The sequence below is a fragment of the Oncorhynchus gorbuscha genome, linkage group LG20, assembly GCF_021184085.1.
Source record: "Oncorhynchus gorbuscha isolate QuinsamMale2020 ecotype Even-year linkage group LG20, OgorEven_v1.0, whole genome shotgun sequence".
NCBI lineage: Eukaryota > Metazoa > Chordata > Actinopteri > Salmoniformes > Salmonidae > Oncorhynchus > Oncorhynchus gorbuscha.
In genome coordinates this window covers 22489003-22511151 of record NC_060192.1, presented here as the reverse complement: position 1 = coordinate 22511151, position 22149 = coordinate 22489003, and the positions used below count along the sequence as shown (strand labels likewise).

Below are 22149 nucleotides of genomic sequence, written 5' to 3'. Positions count from 1 at the left end.
AATGACCAACGATTACAAACAACTAAAACAACAAAAGGAATACAAAAATATCAAACATTTATTATGGCAGTACAATGCTCAAAAAGTAGGGTACATAATTAAAATCACATCAGAGTGTCTATGATTAGTGTTTCAATGATTGAGAGAAAAAATATAACATCTTTATGTAGGTCAAACAAATATTACACAAATATGTCTACTACGGTATACTAACATAAATCAGGCAAAGTCATAACAGGCTATGACTGACATAATGCACTCAAATAATAATATATCATAACTCAATGCAACACCCTGAGTACAGACACTACAATGTAGGTGGAACAATATGTAAAGAAGGTTTGTATAAAAGTTTCAAATTATGTTATTTAAGGCCCTTTTAGTCTCATTAAATAATAACACAGTAATAATAACTACAATTCATTAAAGCTATAATAAAACAGGGGAGGACCATTCTCCTCAGTGAATTTCATTTATATTTTTTGGGTAAAACATTAAAAAAGTGATCTTTTTTTTTTAGATCAAACTATACTAAATATACTAAATTAAAATGCACTGTTTTGCAATGAGGGTCTACAGTAGCCTCAACAACACACTCTGGGGTAGCACCATGTTGTAACCGGAGGACAGCTATTTTCCATCCTCGTCTGTTTACAATGACTTCAATACAAAACCTAGGAGGCTCATGGTTCTCACCCCCTACCATAGACCTGCACAGTAATTATGATGGCTTACGGAGGACGTCCTCCAACCAATCAGTGCTCTTGCAGCATGAACTGACATGTTGCCCATCCAATCAATGGATCAGAGAATGAATCTAGGAGTGAAAACATAAGCTAGCCCTGTAGTGCATAAAATGTGGTGAGTAGTTGACTCAAAGAGAAAGACAATAGTTGAACAGTTTTGAAAAAATTAATTTCTTAAAAAAATAAGAAGCAGCAGAGAGAGAGAGCTGCATTTTGTTCACTTTCGAGATAATGCAGCTAATTCATTTAGCCTACTTAAACACCTGGCTCAAACAGAGAAGAATGTTACTTATGTTAGCTAGCTGGCTAAGGCTATCCAACACTGAAACTCTTCCAAGTATAGGTAAGCTTTCATTTTTTTTTATATTGTCACCGGGGCCCACCGGTGTAACTGCTAAACTGCTTGCTGTACACTGTACTGTGTGAGTGTAGCGGGTTCACTAACACGTTATTTCTAGTAGCTATGTTGACTATGATGTAAGCTAATATGGTGACAACGATGTAGGCTGTGTGAAGCGGTTTAGTGGTTATGGTATGAAGCTTTGGCTTGGAAAGTTTTTTTTGACTGGTCACTGACAACTGTTGTGTTGTGCACTGAAGTCCACAAGCGAAGGGAAAAGGTGAGAGGAAGAGAGCGCATAGAAGCGAGAAAGATTTATACAACGAGCAAAGTGATGATGCTGTTTGTATGTGGCTGCTATGAAAGTGAGCTGTGTGTGCGAGTGATCAGGGGTGTATTAATTCTGCTAATTCTGTTGAAAAACGTATCTTAAACAGAAGCAAACGGAACAGGAATAAACCTACCTGAATTTGTCCAATAGAAATTTGTTTGCAACGGTTTGACCTAATGATTACACCCTAGATCAGCTAGATGCAGGCACTGTCTGTCACCTTGATTACTCCAATTTGTATTTTGACATGTGCACCTAGGCTAGGTTGTAGCAGCCTCATGATGGGTATAGGGAAAATTAGAGTATGATGTAGCAGCCTAAACCTATAGATGTCACATTGAGCTGGGTGAATGGAATATGAATGACAGTCATCCAATAGTATGCTGTAATAGAAACAAGGCCATACAATTTTTTTGTCCTCCCTAATCATAAACGGCACCAACCACCACTATGACCATTGTACCATAATGATCATTTTGGACTTTTGCCCAGCATGATTTTGTTGCTGTATTACCAATACTTTTTTCTTTACAGTTACAAGTACAGTACTTCCACATACATACATCTTGAAACTAAACCTGGCTGAATTTAGGCTTGGAGTTGTCCTTGTACTTTTCATCCAGAAGAATGTTACACATCCTAGCAACAGTGGAAGTGTTTCACAGAAACATGGCTGATTGACATTTGATTTTTCTTTTAGGAATAGATTGAGGATTTTCAGACTGAATGGCCAGAACACTGTGTGCTCTGTTAGGTCATCACTCCTAGGGACTCAGTGGTGGCTCCCCCCCCTCATTGATAGTGCGGTAGAACTGAGGCTGGGTCTGAGCCAATGGGGAGTCTGTCTGGGAGAAAAGGGCTGGCCGGCTCTTCGGGGTCCACCGCAGGAATCTGCCTGAGGTCACCAGGTCACCGTAGCCCTGGGCGTGGGAGAAGGCGTAGCCTGACCGGCGGGTACTGGCGCGGCGGGCTTGGACACGGCGAGGGGCAGGGGGTAACACCTTGTCCTGTCTCACCTTGTACCTCACCTAGAGGGAGGAGGAGGAATGAGAGCGAGTGAGGGAGAAGTAATCATTTGTGAATCTTCAATGCCAATTACAAAGGAGTTAACCCTCGACATCTGACCTTGTCGTTGACAGTGGGCCACAGCAGGATGCGGAGGAAGCGATATGCCACCACGGGAAGCACACAGAGGATGGAGGTGAGTAGCATAGTCAGCCACACATTGGGCTGGTTCAGGGAGTTCCTGGCTGTGCCTGTTACATAGAGTATAGCATCACAACATGTATTCAGATGATGATTGCTGCGACAGACACTCACCTACATAGTCACAGATACTGTAACAAACAGTTACAGATAGTGTCACTGACCAAATGTTCAGATAGAAAGACATGAATGATGAAGGGAGAGGAGGTGGATGGATGGGTGCTGAGTGGTACTACTCACCAATGAAGGGGAAGGAGGAGGTGAAGATGAGAAACATGCCATTGCTGTACATGGTGAATATGACAGCAAAGTACACACACAGACTGCCCCACAGGAAGAACTGGTTCACTGATGTCCAATAGTGGGTGTCCAGACCCAGCTTTAACAAAGACACATGCAGCTACCTCAGACGCTGTTACTGTGTGTCTGTGTTTAGAGAGATGGCTTCTACATTAGTCCAGAGTGTGTATGTGTACAGTTGAAGTCGGAAGTTTATATACACCTTAGCCAGATGCATTTAAAATCAGTTTTTCACATTCCTGACATTTAATCCTAGTAAGAATTAGGTCAGTTAGGATCACCACTTTATTTTTAGAAAGTGAAATGTCACTTGAGAATGATTTATTTCAGCTTTTACAACATTCATCACATTCCCAGTGAGTCAAAAGTTTACATACACTCAATTAGTATTTGGTAGCATTGCCTTTAAATTGTTTAACTTGGGTCAAATGTTTCCGACTTCAAAGAAAACCGAGATGTCAACACAAAAAATTAGGACAGTAAAATTGATTTCTGGACATCACTCATTCTTAAAATACTTCCACAAACCTCCCACAATAAGTTGGATGAATTTTGGCCCATTCCTCCTTACAAAGCTGGTGTAACTGAGTCAGGTTTGTAGGCCTCCTTGCTCACACACGCTTTTTCAGTTCTGCCCACACATTTTCTATAGGATTGATGTCAGGGATTTGTGATGGCCACTCCAATACCTTGACTTTGTTGTCCTTATGCCATTTTGCCACAACTTTGGAAGTATGCTTGGGGTCATTGTCCATTTTGAAGACCCATTTGCGACCAAGCTTTAACTTTTTGACTGATGTCTTGAGATGCTGCTTCAATATATCCACATAATTTTCTTTCCTCGTGGTGCCATTTATTATGTGAAGTGCACCAGTCCCTCCTGCAGTAAAGCACCCCCACAACATGATGCTGCCACTCCCGTGCTTCACGGTTGGGATGAAGCCTCCCACTTTTTCCTTCAAACATAGTAATGGCCAAGCAGTTCGATTTTTGTTTCATCAGACCAGAGGTCAATTCTCCAAAAAGTACGATCTTTGTCCCCATGTGCAGTTGCAAACCGTAGTCTGCCTTTTCTTTGGCGGTTTTGGAGCAGTGGCTTCTTCCTTGCTGAGTGGCCTTTCAGGTTATGTCGATATAGGACTCGTTTTACTGTCGATATAGACACTTTCGTACCCGTTTCCTCCAGCATCTTCACAAGGTCCTTTGCTGTTGTTCTGGGATAGATTTGCATTTCTCGCACCAAAGTTTGTTCATCTCTAGGAGACAGAACGCGTCTCCTTCCTGAGCGGTATGACGACTGCGTGGTCCCATGGTGTTTATACTTGCGTACTATTGTTTGTACAGATGAACGTGGTACCTTCAGGCATTTGGAAATCGTTCCCAAGGATGAACCAGACTTGTGGAGGTCCACAAAAAAAATCTGAAGTCTTGGCTGATTTCTTTTGATTTTCCCCTGATGTCAAGCAAAGAGGCACTGAGTTTGATGGTAGGCCTTGAAATACATACACAGGTACACCTCCAATTGACTCAAATTATGTCAATTAGCCTACTGGAAGCTTCTAAAGCCATCATTTTCTGGAATTTTCCAAGCTGTTTAAAGGCACAGTCAACTTAGTGTATGTAAACTTCTGACCCACTGGAATTGTGATACAGTGAATTATAAGTGAAATAATCTGTCTGTAAACAATTGTTGGAAAAATGACTTGTGTCATGCACAAAGTAGATGTTCTAACTGACTTGCCAAAACTATAGTTGGTTAACAAGACATTTGTAGAGTGGTTGAAAAACAAGTTTTAATGACTCCAACCTAAGTGTATGTAAACTCCCGACTTCAACTGTATGTTTGATACCACACATGCCCAAATTCAATAACTTAAGTACACATGTTATTTCCCTTCTTCTCCCTTCTCCTTACCTGTATACTGACGGCGATGAGCAGGCAGGTCTGGGCCAGCAGGGCGAAGGACTGATAGTCCACAATGTCTTTGCCGTCGTCTCGGACCGTGTCGTACATGGCTGCCCAGGGAATGAAGAAGAGGACCAGGGAGCTGTAGACACTGTGTAACAATGTGTAGACAAAGGCCCTCTTACTGAAGTACTGGTTGAGCTGGCCTGGGGCATAGAGCTTGGGGTACTGGAAACTCCACCGATCATTTACATCCTAAACACACAGATATATAGGGAGACATACACTGAACAGTGGTGTAAAGTACTTAAGCAAAAATACTTGAAAGTACTATTTAAGTAGTTTGGTGTATCTGTACTTTACTATTTATATTTTTGCCAACTTTTACTTCACTACATTCCTGAAGAAAATAATATAATATATTACTCCATACACTTTCCCTGACACCCAAAAGTACTTTTTACATTTTGACAGGAAAATTGTCAAATTCACACACATCAAGAGAACATCCCAGGTCATCCCTACTGCCTCTGATCTGGCGGACTCACTAAACACAAATGTTTAGTTTGTAAATTATGTCTGGAATGTGCTCCTGGCTATCCACAAATTTAAAAAAAATACATTTGTGCAGTCTGGTTTGTTTAATAGAAGGAATTTTAAATGGTTTATTCTTTCACTTTTGATACTTAAGTACATTTGAGCAATTCCATTTACTTTTGATACTTAAGTACTGTATTTTTAAAACCAAATACTTTTAGACTTTTACTAAAGTAGAAATTTACTAGAGTAGAACTTGACTAGGTGACTTTCAAATGAGTAATTTAAGGCATCTTTACTTTTACTCAAGTATGACAATTTAGTAATTTTTCCACCACGGACACTGAATATACCAAACATTAGGAACATCTTCCTAATATTGAGTTGCACTCCTCTCCCTTTGCCCTCAGAACAGACTCGATTCGTCAGGGCATGGACTCTACAAGGGTCGAAAGCGTTCCACAGGGATGCTGGCCCATGTTGACTCCAATGCTTCCCACAGTTGTGTGGCTGGACCATTCTTGATACACAACCCAGCAGTGTTGCAGTTCTTGACACAAAATGCCAGGTGCACCTGGAATCTACTACCATACCCCCTTTAAATGTCTTACCCATTCACCCTCTGAATAGCACACATACACAATCCAGTCTCAATTGTCTTCTTTAACCAGTCTCCTCCCCTTCATCTACACTGATTGAAGTGGATTTAACAAGTGACATCAATAAGGGATCATAGCTTTCACCTGGATTCACCTGGTCAGTCTATGTCATGGAAAGAGAGTTCTTAATGTTTTGTATACTCAGTGTATGTGATTACACACATACTACTTACTTGCATCAGCATACATAATTGGCTGATGTACATTACTGACATACTAACATAAGAGACCTGATTACCTGGTCAAAGAGACTCAACGCCAGCACAGGTAGAGCTGTGTAAACCAGGTTATACAGGGTGATGAACCACTCGTCATACACAGTCTGTTAGGGGGAACAACAAATAATACACATTAGATACATGACTGTTGCTTAGTCCATTAGAGCCCAGTATGTTTCCTGGTCCGGAACTACTTCTGCCACTAGTTATAAAGGGAATTAACATGTCATACTCTAAACAAACTAAAGCATGACTTTTTCTGCTCGTCTCTGTGCGTGCACCTCTGTCTCTGTGTCTCACCTGTGCTGAGAAACCGCAGAAGAAGCCGTACCAGAAGTGGACGAAGGTGAAGGTGAAATTCTTGTAGAAGAAGTAACGCAGGAATTTGCACATCCTCAGGTAGGACCAGCGGCCGTGCACCAGCAGGAGGCGCTGCAGGTAGCGGAACTGAGCGAAGGAGAAGTCACTGGAGAGCACCGCCTGCATTCCCTCCTGACCTGATATACCTACTCCTATATGAGCAGCTAGAGGGGGGAGAGAGGAAGGGAGGGCAAGAGAGAGGGAGAGGGGTGGTGGGAGAGAGATGGAGAGGATGCGTGTGTGTAGGAGTTGATTAGAGGAATCATAACAGCAGTCAAACATTTAGTATCAAGAATCAGGATCCTTCAACACCTTCACAGTGATCAAGCAGCTCATAATCGGAGCTGCTTGACCCTTGATCAAGCAGCCCTACCCTTGATCATGCTGACGTCGTTGGCGCCGTCACCGATGGCCAGAGTGATAGCCTGCTTGTACTTCTTCACCAGCTCCACCACCTGGGCTTTCTGCAGTGGAGTCACCCTGCAGCAGATCACCGTCTGACACATACACGCTGTCCGCAGCAGCTCCATCTCCATGTCCTTCTCCAGGGCAAAGGCCTGGGTGGAGAGGGAGGGAAGGGGAGATGGAGGAGAGGAAAGACAGAGATAAATGAATGAAACAGAGATTGGAACAGAGATTATGAAAAGTGATTACAACATATGTCAAATCAGAATATAAGTTTTATGTTTCCAGTAACTTGTCCTGTGACCCACCAGAGTCCTTGTCCTTACCAGACTGTGTCCGTTAATCACCATAGCGTACTCTCCATCCACTGGTTCATCTGCCACCGTCTCTGTCTTTAAAAGACAAAACAGGCCACTTCTACTCTTCGTGACTGTAGGCTCCTCTGGTCCGTCAGGTCTCATCTTCCTCCTTGCGGTCCTGGTCAGGGAGAGAGAGAGACGTTTACATGTCCCCTTACTGTGGTCCTGGTCAGGGAGAGAGAGACGTTTACATGTCCCCTTACTGTGGTCCTGGTCAGGGAGAGAGAGACGTTTACATGTCCCCTGTCCTGGTCAGGGAGAGAGAGAGACGTTTACATGTCCCCTTACTGTGGTCCTGGTCAGGGAGAGAGGAGATACGTTTACATGTCCCCTTACTGTGGTCCTGGTCAGGGAGAGAGAAGATACGTTTACATGTCCCCTTACTGTGGTCCTGGTCAGGGAGAGAGAGACGTTTACATGTCCCCTTACTGTGGTCCTGGTCAGGGAGAGAGAGACGTTTACATGTCCCCTTACTGTGGTCCTGGTCAGGGAGAGAGAGACATTTACATGTCCCCTTACTGTGGTCCTGGTCAGGGAGAGAGAGACGTTTACATGTCCCCTTACTGTGGTCCTGGTCAGGGAGAGAGAGAGACGTTTACATGTCCCCTTACTGTGGTCCTGGTCAGGGAGAGAGAGACGTTTACATGTCCCCTTACTGTGGTCCTGGTCAGGGAGAGAGAGACTTTTACATGTCCCCTTACTGTGGTCCTGGTCAGGGAGAGAGAGAGACGTTTACATGTCCCCTTACTGTGGTCAGGGAGAGAGAGACGTTTACATGTCCCCTTACTGTGGTCAGGGAGAGAGAGAGACGTTTACATGTCCCCTTACTGTGGTCCTGGTCAGGGAGAGAGAGACGTTTACATGTCCCCTTACTGTGGTCAGGGAGAGAGAGACGTTTACATGTCCCCTTACTGTGGTCCTGGTCAGGGAGAGAGAGAGACGTTTACATGTCCCCTTACTGTGGTCCTGGTCAGGGAGAGAGAGACGTTTACATGTCCCCTTACTGTGGTCCTGGTCAGGGAGAGAGAGAGACGTTTACATGTCCCCTTACTGTGGTCCTGGTCAGTGAGAGAGAGAGACGTTTACATGTCCCCTTACTGTGGTCCTGGTCAGGGAGAGAGAGAGACGTTTACATGTCCCCTTACTGTGGTCAGGGAGAGAGGAGATACGTTTACATGTCCCCTTACAGTGGTCCTGGTCAGGGAGAGAGAGAGACGTTTACATGTCCCCTTACTGTGGTCCTGGTCAGGGAGAGAGAGAGACGTTTACATGTCCCCTTACTGTGGTCCTGGTCAGGGAGAGAGAGACGTTTACATGTCCCCTTACTGTGGTCCTGGTCAGGGAGAGAGAGACGTTTACATGTCCCCTTACTGTGGTCCTGGTCAGGGAGAGAGAGACGTTTACATGTCCCCTTACTGTGGTCCTGGTCAGGGAGAGAGAGACGTTTACATGTCCCCTTACTGTGGTCCTGGTCAGGGAGAGAGAGACGTTTACATGTCCCCTTACTGTGGTCCTGGTCAGGGAAAGAGAGACATTTACATGTCCCCTTACTGTGGTCCTGGTCAGGGAGAGAGAGAGACATTTACATGTCCCCTTACTGTGGTCCTGGTCAGGGAGAGAGAGACGTTTACATGTCCCCTTACTGTGGTCCTGGTCAGGGAGAGAGAGATGGACGTTTACATGTCCCCTTACTGTGGTCCTGGTCAGGGAGAGAGGAGATATGTTTACATGTCCCCTTACTGTGTTCCTGGTCAGGGAGAGAGAGACGTTTACATGTCCCCTTACTCTGGTCCTGGTCAGGGAGAGAGGAGAGACGTTTACATGTCCCCTTACTGTGGTCCTGGTCAGGGAGAGAGGAGAGACGTTTACATGTCCCCTTACTGTGGTCCTGGTCAGGGAGAGAGAGATACATTTACATGTCCCCTTACTGTGGTGCGTCAAGCTACGAAAGTGATTGACAATAGTCTGTCTGTGGACTCACTGGAGCTCCTTTCTGACTTCCTCGGCTGTGTTTGCCGACACGATGAACACTTCGGTCATCTCCTCTCGCAACATGTTGCAGGAGTAGCCAATGTTCTCTGCCGTTTCTGTTCCGACAGAGAGAAAAGAGTATCAAGGTGCGCCAGAGAAAACTATTGTAGCCTATTGATAGTATATTCTAAGGAAGATAACCCACCTTGCTTGTCTCCAGTGAGCACCCAGATCTTGATGTCGGCTTTGGAGAGCTGCTCAATGGTCTGAGGCACTCCATCCTGTAGCTTATCCTCTACTGCAGTGGATCCTAACAGCTACACACACATACCGGTACAAACATGAAAGATTCAGTTGATATTGTGCTCATGGATTGTCTTGTAGGACATTGTAATGATACTTTTGTCTGTAGTACCCACCAGCAGGCCTTTCTCGATCTCCTCATACAGCGCATCCAACTTCTCCTCCCTCTCATCCATGGCAGTGCTGGCCTCATGGTGGCGCAGTTTCCACTCCTCCATATACTTTGGGTCTATGTCCTTGTAGGCCAGAGCCAGCGTACGCAGACCATCCCCAGCATACTCCTGTCAATGGAACAGTTACTTTAGAGTTAGGATCTAACACACGGGTACAGAGTTGGACATACAGGATGTCGTTCATCTTGTGTAAGATTTTTCATATATTCGCACGCTCCACAATAAATACAGAGTTCTAAACACGGACACAGAGAAGCTGGTTACTCACATTGAGGTGTTCGGTGGTGACCTCCTTTAGTTTGCTGCAAGAAGGGTTCAGTCTCTCAAAGATTATGGTGTCTGCTCCCTTACAGTAAAGAGTCAGCTTGCCCTCCGGACTGCGGACTAGGGGCCACACAACACATAATCAGGTTTTGTTAACTTAAATCTCAATGTCAATCGGTTACAATAAAGCCATCAATGTTTGAACAAACTTCACATATCATTCAGATAATTCTAAATAGCTACAGTTTCAGAACATATTCCCCTATAATTCTAAAGGCGTAACGGTTAGTGTTTGTTGGACTCACCGATGACCGACATCCTCTTGCGGACGTTGTTGAAGTCCAGTACAGCCAGCAGCTCGTAGGTGACCAGCTCTCCCATCTCCACTACAGTGATGCTCTCTGGCGTACGAGAGCGGAACACAAAGCCAAAGTTCCTGGCTGCTGTGACCAGAGCTCCCTCGTCTGGTGACTGGGCCTGGTAGTACAATTCACCTAGAAGATCACAATAATTGGAAGATACTTACTAGTCGCCTTGTCTAGTTTATGGAGTAGGTAGAAGTTGTTCTCCCAACCACTGTGCAACTTCTACCTCAAGCTGCAGTCTTTAGTCACCCACACCAATGCAATAACATATGAATCCAGCAGGAGTCGCTTTCTCACCCTCCTTCTTCTCCTCGGGCATGACGGTGTGGCACAACGCAAGCAGGCGGAAGAAGGCCTGCACCTCGGGGTTGCCCTCCCTCACCACCTCCACTAGGCTGTGGTCATGGAAACAGAACTTTGGGTCGGCCAGGTTGTTCCAAGAGAAGTCCACCTTCTCTGTTTTCTACCAGAGAGTGAGTGAGGGTTAGGAATGTTAGTGCCATGGAATGTAAGGATTTATTGCCAAAGAAAGGGCCTTAACCTCTTGAACCTCTGGGGGCAGTATTTAATTTTTGGATTAAAAACGTTCCCGTTTTAATCAAGATATTTTGACATGAAAAGATGCTCGACTATGCATATAATTGACAGCTTTGGAAAGAAAACACTGACGTTTCCAAAACTGCAAAGATATTGTCTTTGAGTGCCACAGAACTAATGCTACAGACGAAACCAAGATGAAATTTCATACAGGAAGTGAGCCAGATTTTGAATGCGCTGTGTTCCAATGTCTCCTTATATGGCTGTGAATGCGCAAGGAATGAGCCTACACTTTCTGTCGTTTCCCCAAGGTGTCTGCAGCATTGTGACGTATTTGTAGGAATATCATTGGAAAATTGACCATAAGAGACTACATTTACCAGGTGTCTGTTCGGTGTCCTCCGTCGAAACTATTGCGTAATCTCCAGGTGCGTGCATTTTTCCATTTTGTTCAGAGGAGAAACCAAACTGCCACGAGGGATTTATCATCGAATAGATATGTGAAAAACATATTGAGGATTGATTCTAAACAACGTTTGCCATGTTTCTGTCGATATTATGGAGTTAATTTGGAAAAAAGTTTGCAGTTGTAATGACTGAATTTTCGGGTTTTTTTCTTAGCCAAAGGTGACACAAATAATATTTTTGGAAAAACTGAACATTTGCTATCTAACAGAGTCTCCTCATTGAAAACATCCGAAGTTCTTCAAAGGTAAATGATTTTATTTGAATGCTTTTCTTGTTTTTGTGAAAATGTTGCCTGCTGAATGCTAGGCTTAATGCTATGCTAGCTATCAATACTCTTACACAAATGCTTGTGTAGCTATGGTTGAAAAGCATTTTTTGAAAATCTGAGATGACAGTGTTGTTAACAAAAGGCTAAGCTTGTGAGCCAATATATTTATTTCATTTCATTTGCGATTTTCATGAATAGTTAACGTTGCGTTATGGTAATGAGCTTGAGGCTATAATTACACTCCCGGATACGGGATTGCTCGTCGCAACAGGTTAAGAGATTTTCTTTCATACATTTAAATCCATAAACCCAACACACCCTTTTCCTCCTCTCACCTCATTAATCTCCACTCTTTGTCCAGAAAAGTCCAACAACTCCCCTGGAGAACAGAAACACATTTAGTCAGTTATATGGTACAGTGAATGATTGCCACCTATGTGTATTAATGTATGCCTTACTGTGTGTAAACACATGACACGTGCTTATAGTGCTACACTTGCCCTTTTTCTTCATCTACCGCTAATACCATCCATCCCTGCACATTGATATGGCAATGGTACTCCTTGTATATAGGTTCGTTCTTGTGTGTTTTATTTCTCATGTGTTTATATATACAGTACCAGTCAAAGGTTTGGACATACCTGCTCATTAAAGGGTTTTTCTTTATTTCAACAATTTTTTACATTTTAGAATAATAGTGACGACATCAAAACTATGAATATATATAAATAAATATAAAAAATATATACAGTATTTTTTAACTTGTAAGCATTTCACGGTACGGTCTACACCGGTTTTATTCGGCGCATGTGACAAATACAGTTTGATTTGATATAAGTGTGTGTATTTCAGCGCCAGGCCTCACCATAGGACTTCCCGTTGATGGAACACTTGTTGAAGGTCATGATGTTCTGTGTGAGTGTTCCAGTCTTGTCAGAGAAGATGTATTTGATCTGGCCCAGCTCCTCGTTGAGCGTGGTGGTCCTGGCCTCGGCAGGCGTGTCACTCTTGGGATAGTACATCTTCCTGTCCCAGTCTATGTAGAAACTGTTCCCCAGGCGAATGATCTCCACACTGCACCCAAAACACAGGAGAAAGAGAAAGAGAGAGAGGGAGAGAGAAATGCAAACAATTCACATTGATGATTCATGGTGATGTAGTCCTGTCATCAAAGGCACAGTAGAAGTAACACATTTGGACACAGAGATGCAATTGCAGTGAATGACTGGATAATATGTGAAGTGCACTGACCTGACATAGAGGGATATAGGCACCACAGTGTTGAGGATGATGACGTAGGACCAGAAGGTGAGGAAGGCTGAAAAGGGAGCGTTAACCCCCTCTTGCTTGGGTAGGAATGCAGCAAACTTAGAGCCCTCCTGGTACTCCCAGATTCCATTCCCAACGGCCAGGATTAAACACATAACCGCCAGGAAACCAAAGATCTGGAAGACCAAACACAACAGTTAAGAAGTGTGTGTGTGTGATGACTGTGTGTTTATGTATAGTCATACTCACACTCAGCACCAGAACATTCATGAGGCGATCAATGCTGGTCCGTTTCAATGTAGTCTTTCCACAGTTCTGCATCAGCTTGGTGTCTGGACCTGGAAGAGGAAATAGATTGATCATCAGTTGTGGATATATATTTTTAAGTCTTAGGTAATTTCTCTGACATTATGTGGACCGGTGAGACTCACCTCCAAAGACGACCAGGCCGAAGCACCACTGGGTGTTCCTCAGAGTACAGCCTCTCAGCAGGACCCTCTCGTTGTCCAGGGAGTACATCTCTCCCTTCAGAGTCAGGGTGCCAGTGAACTTATCTAGGCGGTTGTTGGGTGGCTCACAGCGCACCTCGCCTACACAGGGACAGAGAAGTTCAGGGACAGTACAACTGTTAAGAATATTCTGATTCATAAGATTTAGACTTTTAAGCCATGATAATCTAATCTTTTTTCCAGTCTTACCGTTGAAGTTGGCCAGTTTCTCTATGCAATCCTCCAGTTCCCCTGTTACAGTCAGGGCCTGCTTCACCTTCAAGTTAGTTTCTCTAAAGGAGGAGGAGGGCAGGATGAGAAACACAGAAAGAAAGAGCTCATACAATCAAGAAAGGCAGTGAAATATATTTGGTGTCAAAGGTAAACACAAACACATGCATGAACGCAACAGAGACACACCCATCTAGTTCAGCTGTTTCTATGTAGATGAGGTTGAGAGGCTCACTGCTGGACAGCAAAAGGAGATCGGCCTGGAGAAAGAGAGTGATAAAGACAAGAGAGAGAGCTATAAAATGTTAATGTGAAACCCCATAAATTATGACTTACTTGAAATATAAATGAGTCCAATTTTCTATTCTGTAGAATGACTGGTGACCTACACTGGCTGATTGTATTTCTGTGGTACATCTGCCCTTTGACCCTCAGCAGACACCTCCAACCTTACCGTGACAAACTGATTATTCTCCAGCTTGATGATGTCCCCAACTTGAACATCCATCCACTTTTCACTCCTTAGTCTGAAAAGAGCAAGATCGTAATGATGCTGCGCTAAAGCAAGCCTAGAGTGACATCTGGTGTTTGAGAATGCCAACACTGACTAACAAATCACCACCTGATGCATACACAACAAATATACAGACCTCTTGAGAGCCAATCTGTGACATTCAAGCACTTTCCAAGCACCGAGAAACAAGCTAAGACAAAAGGAAGAGAGACTCACTCTCCATCGATGAGGACCTCCACCTTCCGGTTGTTCACCTGTCTATCACATCTGTGTCTGTTCTACACAGGCGAAGGAGAGGGAATATTAGGATCTGGAGCCCAGAAAAAAAACAGGTCTATGTAGAAACCATGTTCTGTATCGGGTCTTAATACTGTAATTAGTAGACGTTGAGCTCACTATGTCGTCGCTGCCGTCCTTAGCCATGGTCATGGAGAGCACCAGGACCAGGGGGACCACGGTGGTGAACCAGGACAGGGATGATATCTCTGGGATGAGCTGAGAGTAGCCAGGAGAGACAAAACATCACCAGCAGGGACTCAACTTTCTGCTGCCAATTAGTACTGCTACTACCTACAATATAGTAGAAGTCTACAGCCAGCTCCAGGCCATGAGAGAGCTTATGTGGATACTATGAAGAAATATACATTTGTACTCAAATTCTACATTTTGGTATATTTACAGCTTCAAATATTCTTGGGTATGAAGCTACAAGCTTGGTACACCAGTATTTGGGGAGTTTCTCCCATTATTCTCTGTGGATCCTCTCAAGCTCTGTCAGGTTTGGTGGGGAGTGTCGTTGCACAGCTATTTTCAGGTCGCTCCAGAGATGTTTGATCGGTTCAATCCGGGCTCTGGCTGGGCCACTCAAGAATATTCAGAGACTTGTCCCGAGGCCACTCCTGCGTTGTCTTGTCTGTGTGCTTAGTGTCGTTGTCCTGTTGGAAGGTAAACCCCAGTCTGAGATCCTGAGTGCTCTGGAGCAGCTTTTCATCAAGGATCTATCTGTACTTTACTCCATTCATCTTCCCTTGATCCCGACTAGTCTCCAAGTCACTGCTGCAGAAAAACATCCTACTGAGGAGTGGTTTCCGTCTCTACTATAAACGCCTGATTGGTGGAATGCTGCAGAGATGGTTGTCCTTCTGGAAGGTTCTCCAATCTCCACCTAGGAAGTCTGGGGTTCTGTCTGAGTGACCATATGGTCCAGAGTAACCTCCCTGACCAAGGCCCTTCTCCCCTGATTGCTCAGTTTGGCTGGGAGGCCAGCTCTAGGAAGATACTTAGTGGTTCCAAAGTTGTTCCATTTAAGAATGATGGAGGCCATTGTGTTCTTGGGGATCTTCAATGCTGCAGGCATTTTTTGGTACCCTTCCCCAGATCTGTGCCTCGACATAATCCTGTCTCACTCTACGGACAATTCCTTCGACCTCATGGCTTGGTTTTTGCTCTGACATGCACTGTCAAATGTGGGACCTTATATAGACAGGTGTGTGCCTTTCCAAATCATGTCCAATCAATTGAATTTACCACAGGTGGACTCCAATCAAGTCGTAGAAACATCAAGGATGATCAATGGAAACAGGATGCACCGGACATCTATTTCGAGTCTCATAGCAAAAGGTCTGAATACTTACGTAAATACGGTATCTGTTTTAAAATTTTAATACATTTGCAAATATTTCAAATCTGTTTTCGCTGTCATTATGGGGTAGTGTGTGTAGATTGATGAGGACAGTTATTTATTTATTTAATACATTTTAGAATAAGGCTGTAACGTAACAAAATGTGGAAAAAGTCAAGGGGTCTGAGTACTTTCCGAATACACTATATCTACAGGCATCAGCCCTGTGCAGCATTGACAGAATAAGGCTTAGTGTGGCTGCATTAAAGGCTGTGTAAAGGTTACCTGGAGACAGAGGAGGAAGAGGAAATAGGCATTGGCCAGCCTTTGGAACTGCTCAAACAGATTGAGCGGGAGAAAGGTGAAGATATTGTATTTGGAGGTTTTAATGGCATTGTCCTGCATGGGAAGCAAGAGGGGAATGTGTTACTGTGACAAATACACATGAAAACATAACATGCAGTCTTGGAATGAGTAATCGACAGCAGTACTTACAGCATACTCGTAAGACAAGTTGAATTCTCTGTCATTTGCTCGCAGGTGTCTTTCTTCCTCTGTAGGGAGAAACACAACATGAATTATATATCACAGGTGTGGCAATAAACTGCTCAACTCTTCCACAAGTAAATGTTGGCTTTAGCCCCTTAAGGGCTGGGACACAGATAGCCAGATCACAGGCGTGGCAGTAAAATAATAAACTCTGGGAATGTTCTCCACATCAGAGCTGGGGCTAGACTACAGCAGGTCAGTTAACTCACCTTTTACTTCCTTCCTCCCACACTCCAGACCCAATTGTGACAGTAGCGACCCCATGTTCAGCTCATCACTCCCATATCACACCTGGGAGAAGAAACAAGATGGCTGATGTGGAATAATAGCTTGATTAATAATGGAATCACAAAGTGAAACTCACTATATAAAATGATGCGAGGCAAGGTTGGGAAACTTCCTGACCATGATGATTTCTCCATACTTGTGGTACAGCTACAGTATATTGTAACCGTGTTATGACAGAGCGAAGGGATCGGAACGGTCTCATTTAGAAGCAGGTCTATACACTCTAACCAGTGTGTGGAACAGCAAGTGTGGAACAGCTGTAATCATTTTATGACAAGTTCATGGTGAGCCTTGCTGGGTTGTACTAACGTAGGCCTATGTGTAGTATCCTTGGCAACGACCACTTATCAGTTTTACACTATTGGCGAGAGTGAGAATTCTTTAATCACTGGCCCCGCCTCCACACATATCCGCATGCACACACAGACACACAAGTCTGTTCCCTACGCAAATGAGCTTCCTGATATCTAAATGAACACCAAGAATCATTAACTTTCAAGTGAACATTTTGTGAAAATGGCATTGATGTGATCTAATGAGCTTTATACAGAAATGATCAAATTTACTTTATAGGGATAATCTGTTGAGTTATGGACAAAGCACTGGTTTCTATGAACAGGTTTCACAGACACAGGTTAAATTAGTCACGGAGTAGGCCTGATTTAAAAAAAAAAAAGAAATTTGAATTTCATAAATATAATTTATGTTTGGGTTTTATTCTTCTGGATTACTGTGGCTGGAGCTTTTTAAATGAAGATCAACCATAATCTGGGAATATTTTAGGCCATGTCCATGAAGATACACTGTAATAAAGAGGATTCATAGTTTAAGTTGTTCCATGAGGAGGCTTTTATTTTTTTAAATTTTTTATATAAAATATACAGATCTGATTAGGGCAAATCTGGGGTGGCAGGTAGCCTAGTAAGGTTGCTGGATCGAATCCCCAACCGGATAAGGTAAAAATCTGTCGTTCTGCCCCTGAACAAGGCACTGTTCCTTGGTAGGGTGTCATTGTAAATGAGAATTTGTTCTTAACTGACTTAGTTAAATAAAGATGAATTATTATTATTATTTTTTTTTATTGATTTTTTTATTTTAAGTCCAGTATAAAGAGGAGTCAAATGTATAGTTTCTGATATTAAGGATGAAGCTCATGTACATTAACCTGCTATGTCATACATTTCCCCTCTATGCTCACTGGTAGAGTAAATGCCATGTTGAGATGTAGTAGAGCCACTCCTTATCAACCATTTGTACCAGAGCAAAATACACTTGATAATCCATACTCAGTCACTACACTTGAGCTCGCTATAAACCTTGAACATTAGACCTGGTATTCCCCACATTATGTTCGCCTGCCTGAAGTCACACAGTTCTCTTATCAGTCTCCTTATCAGTCTTCTAGCTCCTCTGTGATGGCCGCCACCAGCTCAAAAACCTCCTACACAGCCCACACACCTTACATTCAAGTAAATAGAAAGCCTTAGAAGTACAGAAACTATTATAAATAAACTTGTCAGACGAAGATACTATAAAGAAGATAATATTAATATATATATTTATAGTATCTTCCTCTGACAAGTTTTTCACCGTGAAATTGTACAGTTCAATGACCATCTGTTTTGGCAGAAACTCACAAATAAACAGCCAAAATTCACTCCAAACCACAGGTCAAAAAGTAATCTCACCCTCTCACGCCCACCACAACACCAAAAGCCAAAACTTCTCCCCAATTCCATGCTTTCCCACACCCATATTTCTTTCATTTGTTTTAGTTTAAACTTTCACATTGGGAATATTTACTCCCTGCATTGTACCAGAACACACACACTTTGATACAAAGTACCCACTGGGCACACACACTGGTTGCATCAACGTTGTTTCCACGTAGGGCTGTGGTGGTCACGAAATTTCATCAGCCAGTGATTGCCAAGCAAATAACTGTCGGTCTCACGGTAATTGACCGTTAATTAACATAAACACATTTAACATTTCCTGGCTTCCACACATAGCCTACTTGCAGACCTTTGGAACATCTACATTTTAAAAAGTCTAATAAATCCATGTAATACAGCCTACACCTTTACAATAAATCCCTTATTGTAAAGACAGGTCTATGATATGCAGAACATGTAGTCTATTTCAGAGGAACAGAATAGCATAATCTGAGTTGTCCTTATATTAGGTCCTGATCTGGTTATGCCAAGTGGCTGTGGGCTACACTAGTTCTTTTAGCAGACACGATTTGCATAGACTTCAGTGGCATTATTTTATAGTATGAAAAATATGAACAAAGCTAAATAAAATAGAAAGAATATTATCTCCAAATGATTTGTGTGCGCACATGCAGCTATTCTGTGCTGAGCGGTTAACATAGAAATATGAATATCTATATTTTTTATTTAGAGTTATTAATGTTACTTTAGTTGTTCTACAAACCTTGGGCTATATGTTTTGATTTTTAATACATTGTAAGGCTGCATGATGAGACTAATGATGATTTGAAAAAAAGTTGCTGGAAAGTTGCTTGAAAGGCATGAGCTCGGCTGTACACACTACATCAGTCTCTCATTCACAATTTGACAAGCACTTGATGATCAATTCCTAGAATTTCACGGCTGCATCCCATTTGTGTGGCCATAACGCACCCTAAAAAAATCCATGCCTTTTTTTTGGGCCAGTGGCCGTCGTGCCCTTCTCCCTAGGTGCTGTGCACTCCATCACATGATGGGTTTTTCTTACAGGCTACAAGTGAAGACAGTCACATTGGGGATGCAACTGCGTGGTTCCTTATCCAATTCCAAGCTGCATATTGAAGATATTGGAAGAACTGTCCACATTTACTTTTCATCAGCCAACAAGGTGAGTAGGCCTTATGAACAGCAAAATCACTAGCCTCTGTCAATCTATTCCAAACCTTGCCTGGGACAGTTATGGGATGCGATAGATCCAAAATGAATACAACCACTAGCATAAAAAAAACGTTTTTACACAATGTGGCTGACACATCAGATCAGAACGTTTAGCTTAAAATGTTAAACTATTAGGCTATTTCTTTACATTATAAGTGCAAAAATGTGCACATGGTAGTAAGCTATAAGCGCAAATGTTCCATGTTCCAAATACCATTATCAAAAGTGACTGCAAATGCAATTATGCATGTAATGCTTCAATTTAAGAGGTCATTTGGCCACTTCAGTTATATAATATAATATATGCCATTTAGCAGACGCTTTTATCCAAAGCGACTTACAGTCATGTGTGCATACATTCTACGTATGGGTGGTCCCGGGGATCGAACCCACTACCCTGGCGTTACAAGCGCCATGCTCTACCAACTGAGCTAACAAAGCGTAGGCCTATGGTTAGGCTACATGAGGTGTTTATTTTAATTTAACCTTCATTTAACTGGGCAAGTCAGTTAAGAACAAATTCTTATTTTCAATGACAGCCTAGGAACAGTGGGTTAACTGCCTTGTTCAGGGGCAGAACAACAGATTTTTACCTTGTCAGCCCAGCGATTCGATCTTGCAACCTTTTGGTTACTAGTCCAACGCTCCAACCACTAGGCTACCTGCTGCCCCAGTGTGCGACTATGATTAGAAAAAGTTGCAAAAAAGGCATTGTTGCTTGGGCTGGGCATCATTCACAAATGATAATATATCATTCACAAGTGATAGGCTAATATTGTCACCCATCAGACATAATCATGTCTTTACATATACTAAATAAAGTGTTATTTTTTATTTATTTTTAAAAATGGACCATTATCATGCACCTGTATCGAAACAGGGACAACTGGAAAAAGTACATGTCATCTACGTACTTAAATAGCGAATGAAGGACTCTTTTCCTGTGGTTCATTAATTTGCTATACTCCTGTTTTAAATATAAGCAAATGTGCGTAACATTAGGGAAGTTGAAAAATAAATATAGTAGGTCTAGCCTATAGAAAGCTGATTCTCTTCTTTTTAGTAGAGGCCATCACTCTGTTTTCTCGTGAAATTGCATAGCCGATTGAAATGTTGCACAACATGAGCTCATGCGCTCTCATGAACTGTTTGATTAGATTTTCTAATACATTTGCATTGATGTCAGAGTGATTAGAGGGACAATAGAGTGCTGAGTACCAGGCAGTTAGCAAGTTTGGTAGGCTACTAATGACCATCAGCAGCATCAGAGCTTGGAGCAGCCTAATTACCGTGACTAAACGGTCACGTGGAATTTGAATGTTTTCATGACCTGTGACTGCCGGTGTGGTGGTAATACGGTCACTGCAACAGGTCATTTAAATTAACTTATGTTAAATCAACGTTGATCAGACATTGAATTGACGTCTGTGCCCAGTGGATTTATGTTCAAATTCATTAGGATGCTGTATATCAGTTTGATTAACTGATCAGCTTTTCCTTAGCCAAATACTGTATGTCTGAAGTCTCTGAACTTGTCGACAGACCCGTTCTAGACAGACCCCAGGCACAGGTTCACTTAATTGTTAGCAGCAGTATCATTGGAGAAAAGCAAATAATGTCCAGTCACATACCTGTGAGAAGAATGATATCGGAGTCCCTCAGGAAAGTCAAGGTCCTTCAACAGAACACAGAGAGGTACAACAAAGACGGGCAGGAAGTAGGCCTAAGGATGTCTCCAACGACACCCGCTTCTCTCACTCAACACACCCTCCCTTTCAGTTGAACTAGAGTAAATCCAGGAGACGGAACTGCGCTTCAGTCTGGGCAAACACACTTACAACAAGACGCAGACCCAGAGGGGCTCCTGAGACTCCTAGGTAGAAGGCAGGAGTGGAGCAGAGCAGGTGGAGTCCCAGAGGTGGGGTGTGAGGAGGTGGGGGAGGCAAAGTCATGGGCAGCTACAGGAAACAGAACGGCATCCCCCTAAGGGTAATGGCACAGAGCTAGAGTAAACACTGCAGCCAGCGATCTTTGGACCTGGATGTTGAGACACAAAGCAGAGGCAGGTGCTGAGCAGCAGTAAAACTGAGGTGAGGGACAGACACTGGCCAATCAGAACAAACAATGGGGCAATGACCTGGAAGATCAGAGGATACCAGGCATGTCACACACACCCTGAGGTGGGGACGCATGCGCAGACACACTATTTTCCACTTCCTATATATGAATTCATATCAAAACAGTCATACTGCATGTTACAATATATTTTATATTTTGATTAAAGTCTGAGTTTTACCCTTTAGAACGTGGCATTGCTCATATGTGGACTAGAAGTGTTAATACCATCGGAATTGTGATGATTGTTATGAAAGTGGGGGGAGGATGTTGAACAGAATCTCAGAGCTTCAGAGCCACAGGTGAAATCCAAAACCTGGACACGAGTACAAAAGGGTCCTCTGTAGTCCCCAGGACTTCATTATGAGCCAATGGGCAAATGGATGCACAGCCACAGAAGCACGGTCACACACACGAATACACACACGCACATGATACCAAGGAAT

General features: G+C 43.1%; 1 protein-coding gene across 1 annotated transcript; it reads right to left on the bottom strand.

Annotated features, from left to right (window-relative positions):
• Window positions 1-40: 40 nt before the first annotated feature.
• On the bottom strand, window positions 41-21616 carry LOC124006833 (phospholipid-transporting ATPase ID-like). The gene is made up of 28 exons (XM_046317017.1): window positions 21220-21616; window positions 16598-16679; window positions 16335-16393; window positions 16125-16238; window positions 14615-14713; window positions 14435-14496; window positions 14159-14231; window positions 13894-13964; window positions 13684-13766; window positions 13417-13575; window positions 13235-13323; window positions 12968-13161; window positions 12582-12790; window positions 12052-12095; window positions 10741-10906; window positions 10384-10572; window positions 10083-10198; window positions 9758-9922; window positions 9544-9655; window positions 9349-9454; window positions 7335-7485; window positions 6977-7160; window positions 6544-6767; window positions 6264-6347; window positions 4839-5084; window positions 2864-3002; window positions 2543-2673; window positions 41-2445 (listed from the first exon to the last, which is right to left on the bottom strand). The coding sequence occupies exons 2-28, from the start codon at window positions 16650-16652 to the stop codon at window positions 2182-2184; spliced, it is 3588 nt and encodes a 1195-aa protein (XP_046172973.1). The 5' UTR covers window positions 16653-16679; window positions 21220-21616; the 3' UTR covers window positions 41-2181.
• Window positions 21617-22149: the final 533 nt, after the last annotated feature.

What these genes read in the sequence shown, in the direction of transcription:
- LOC124006833 (XM_046317017.1), bottom strand. Translation starts at nt 16,652, where the DNA reads ATGGGGTCGCTACTGTCACAATTGGGTCTGGAGTGTGGGAGGAAGGAA. An exon ending in GAGGTCCTCATCGATGGAGA is followed by an intron (nt 14,232 to 14,434) that starts GTGAGTCTCTCT and finishes TGCTCTTTTCAG; the next exon opens with ACTAAGGAGTGAAAAGTGGA. An exon ending in TGATTAACGGACACAGTCTG is followed by an intron (nt 7,161 to 7,334) that starts GTAAGGACAAGG and finishes CTCTCCACCCAG; the next exon opens with GCCTTTGCCCTGGAGAAGGA.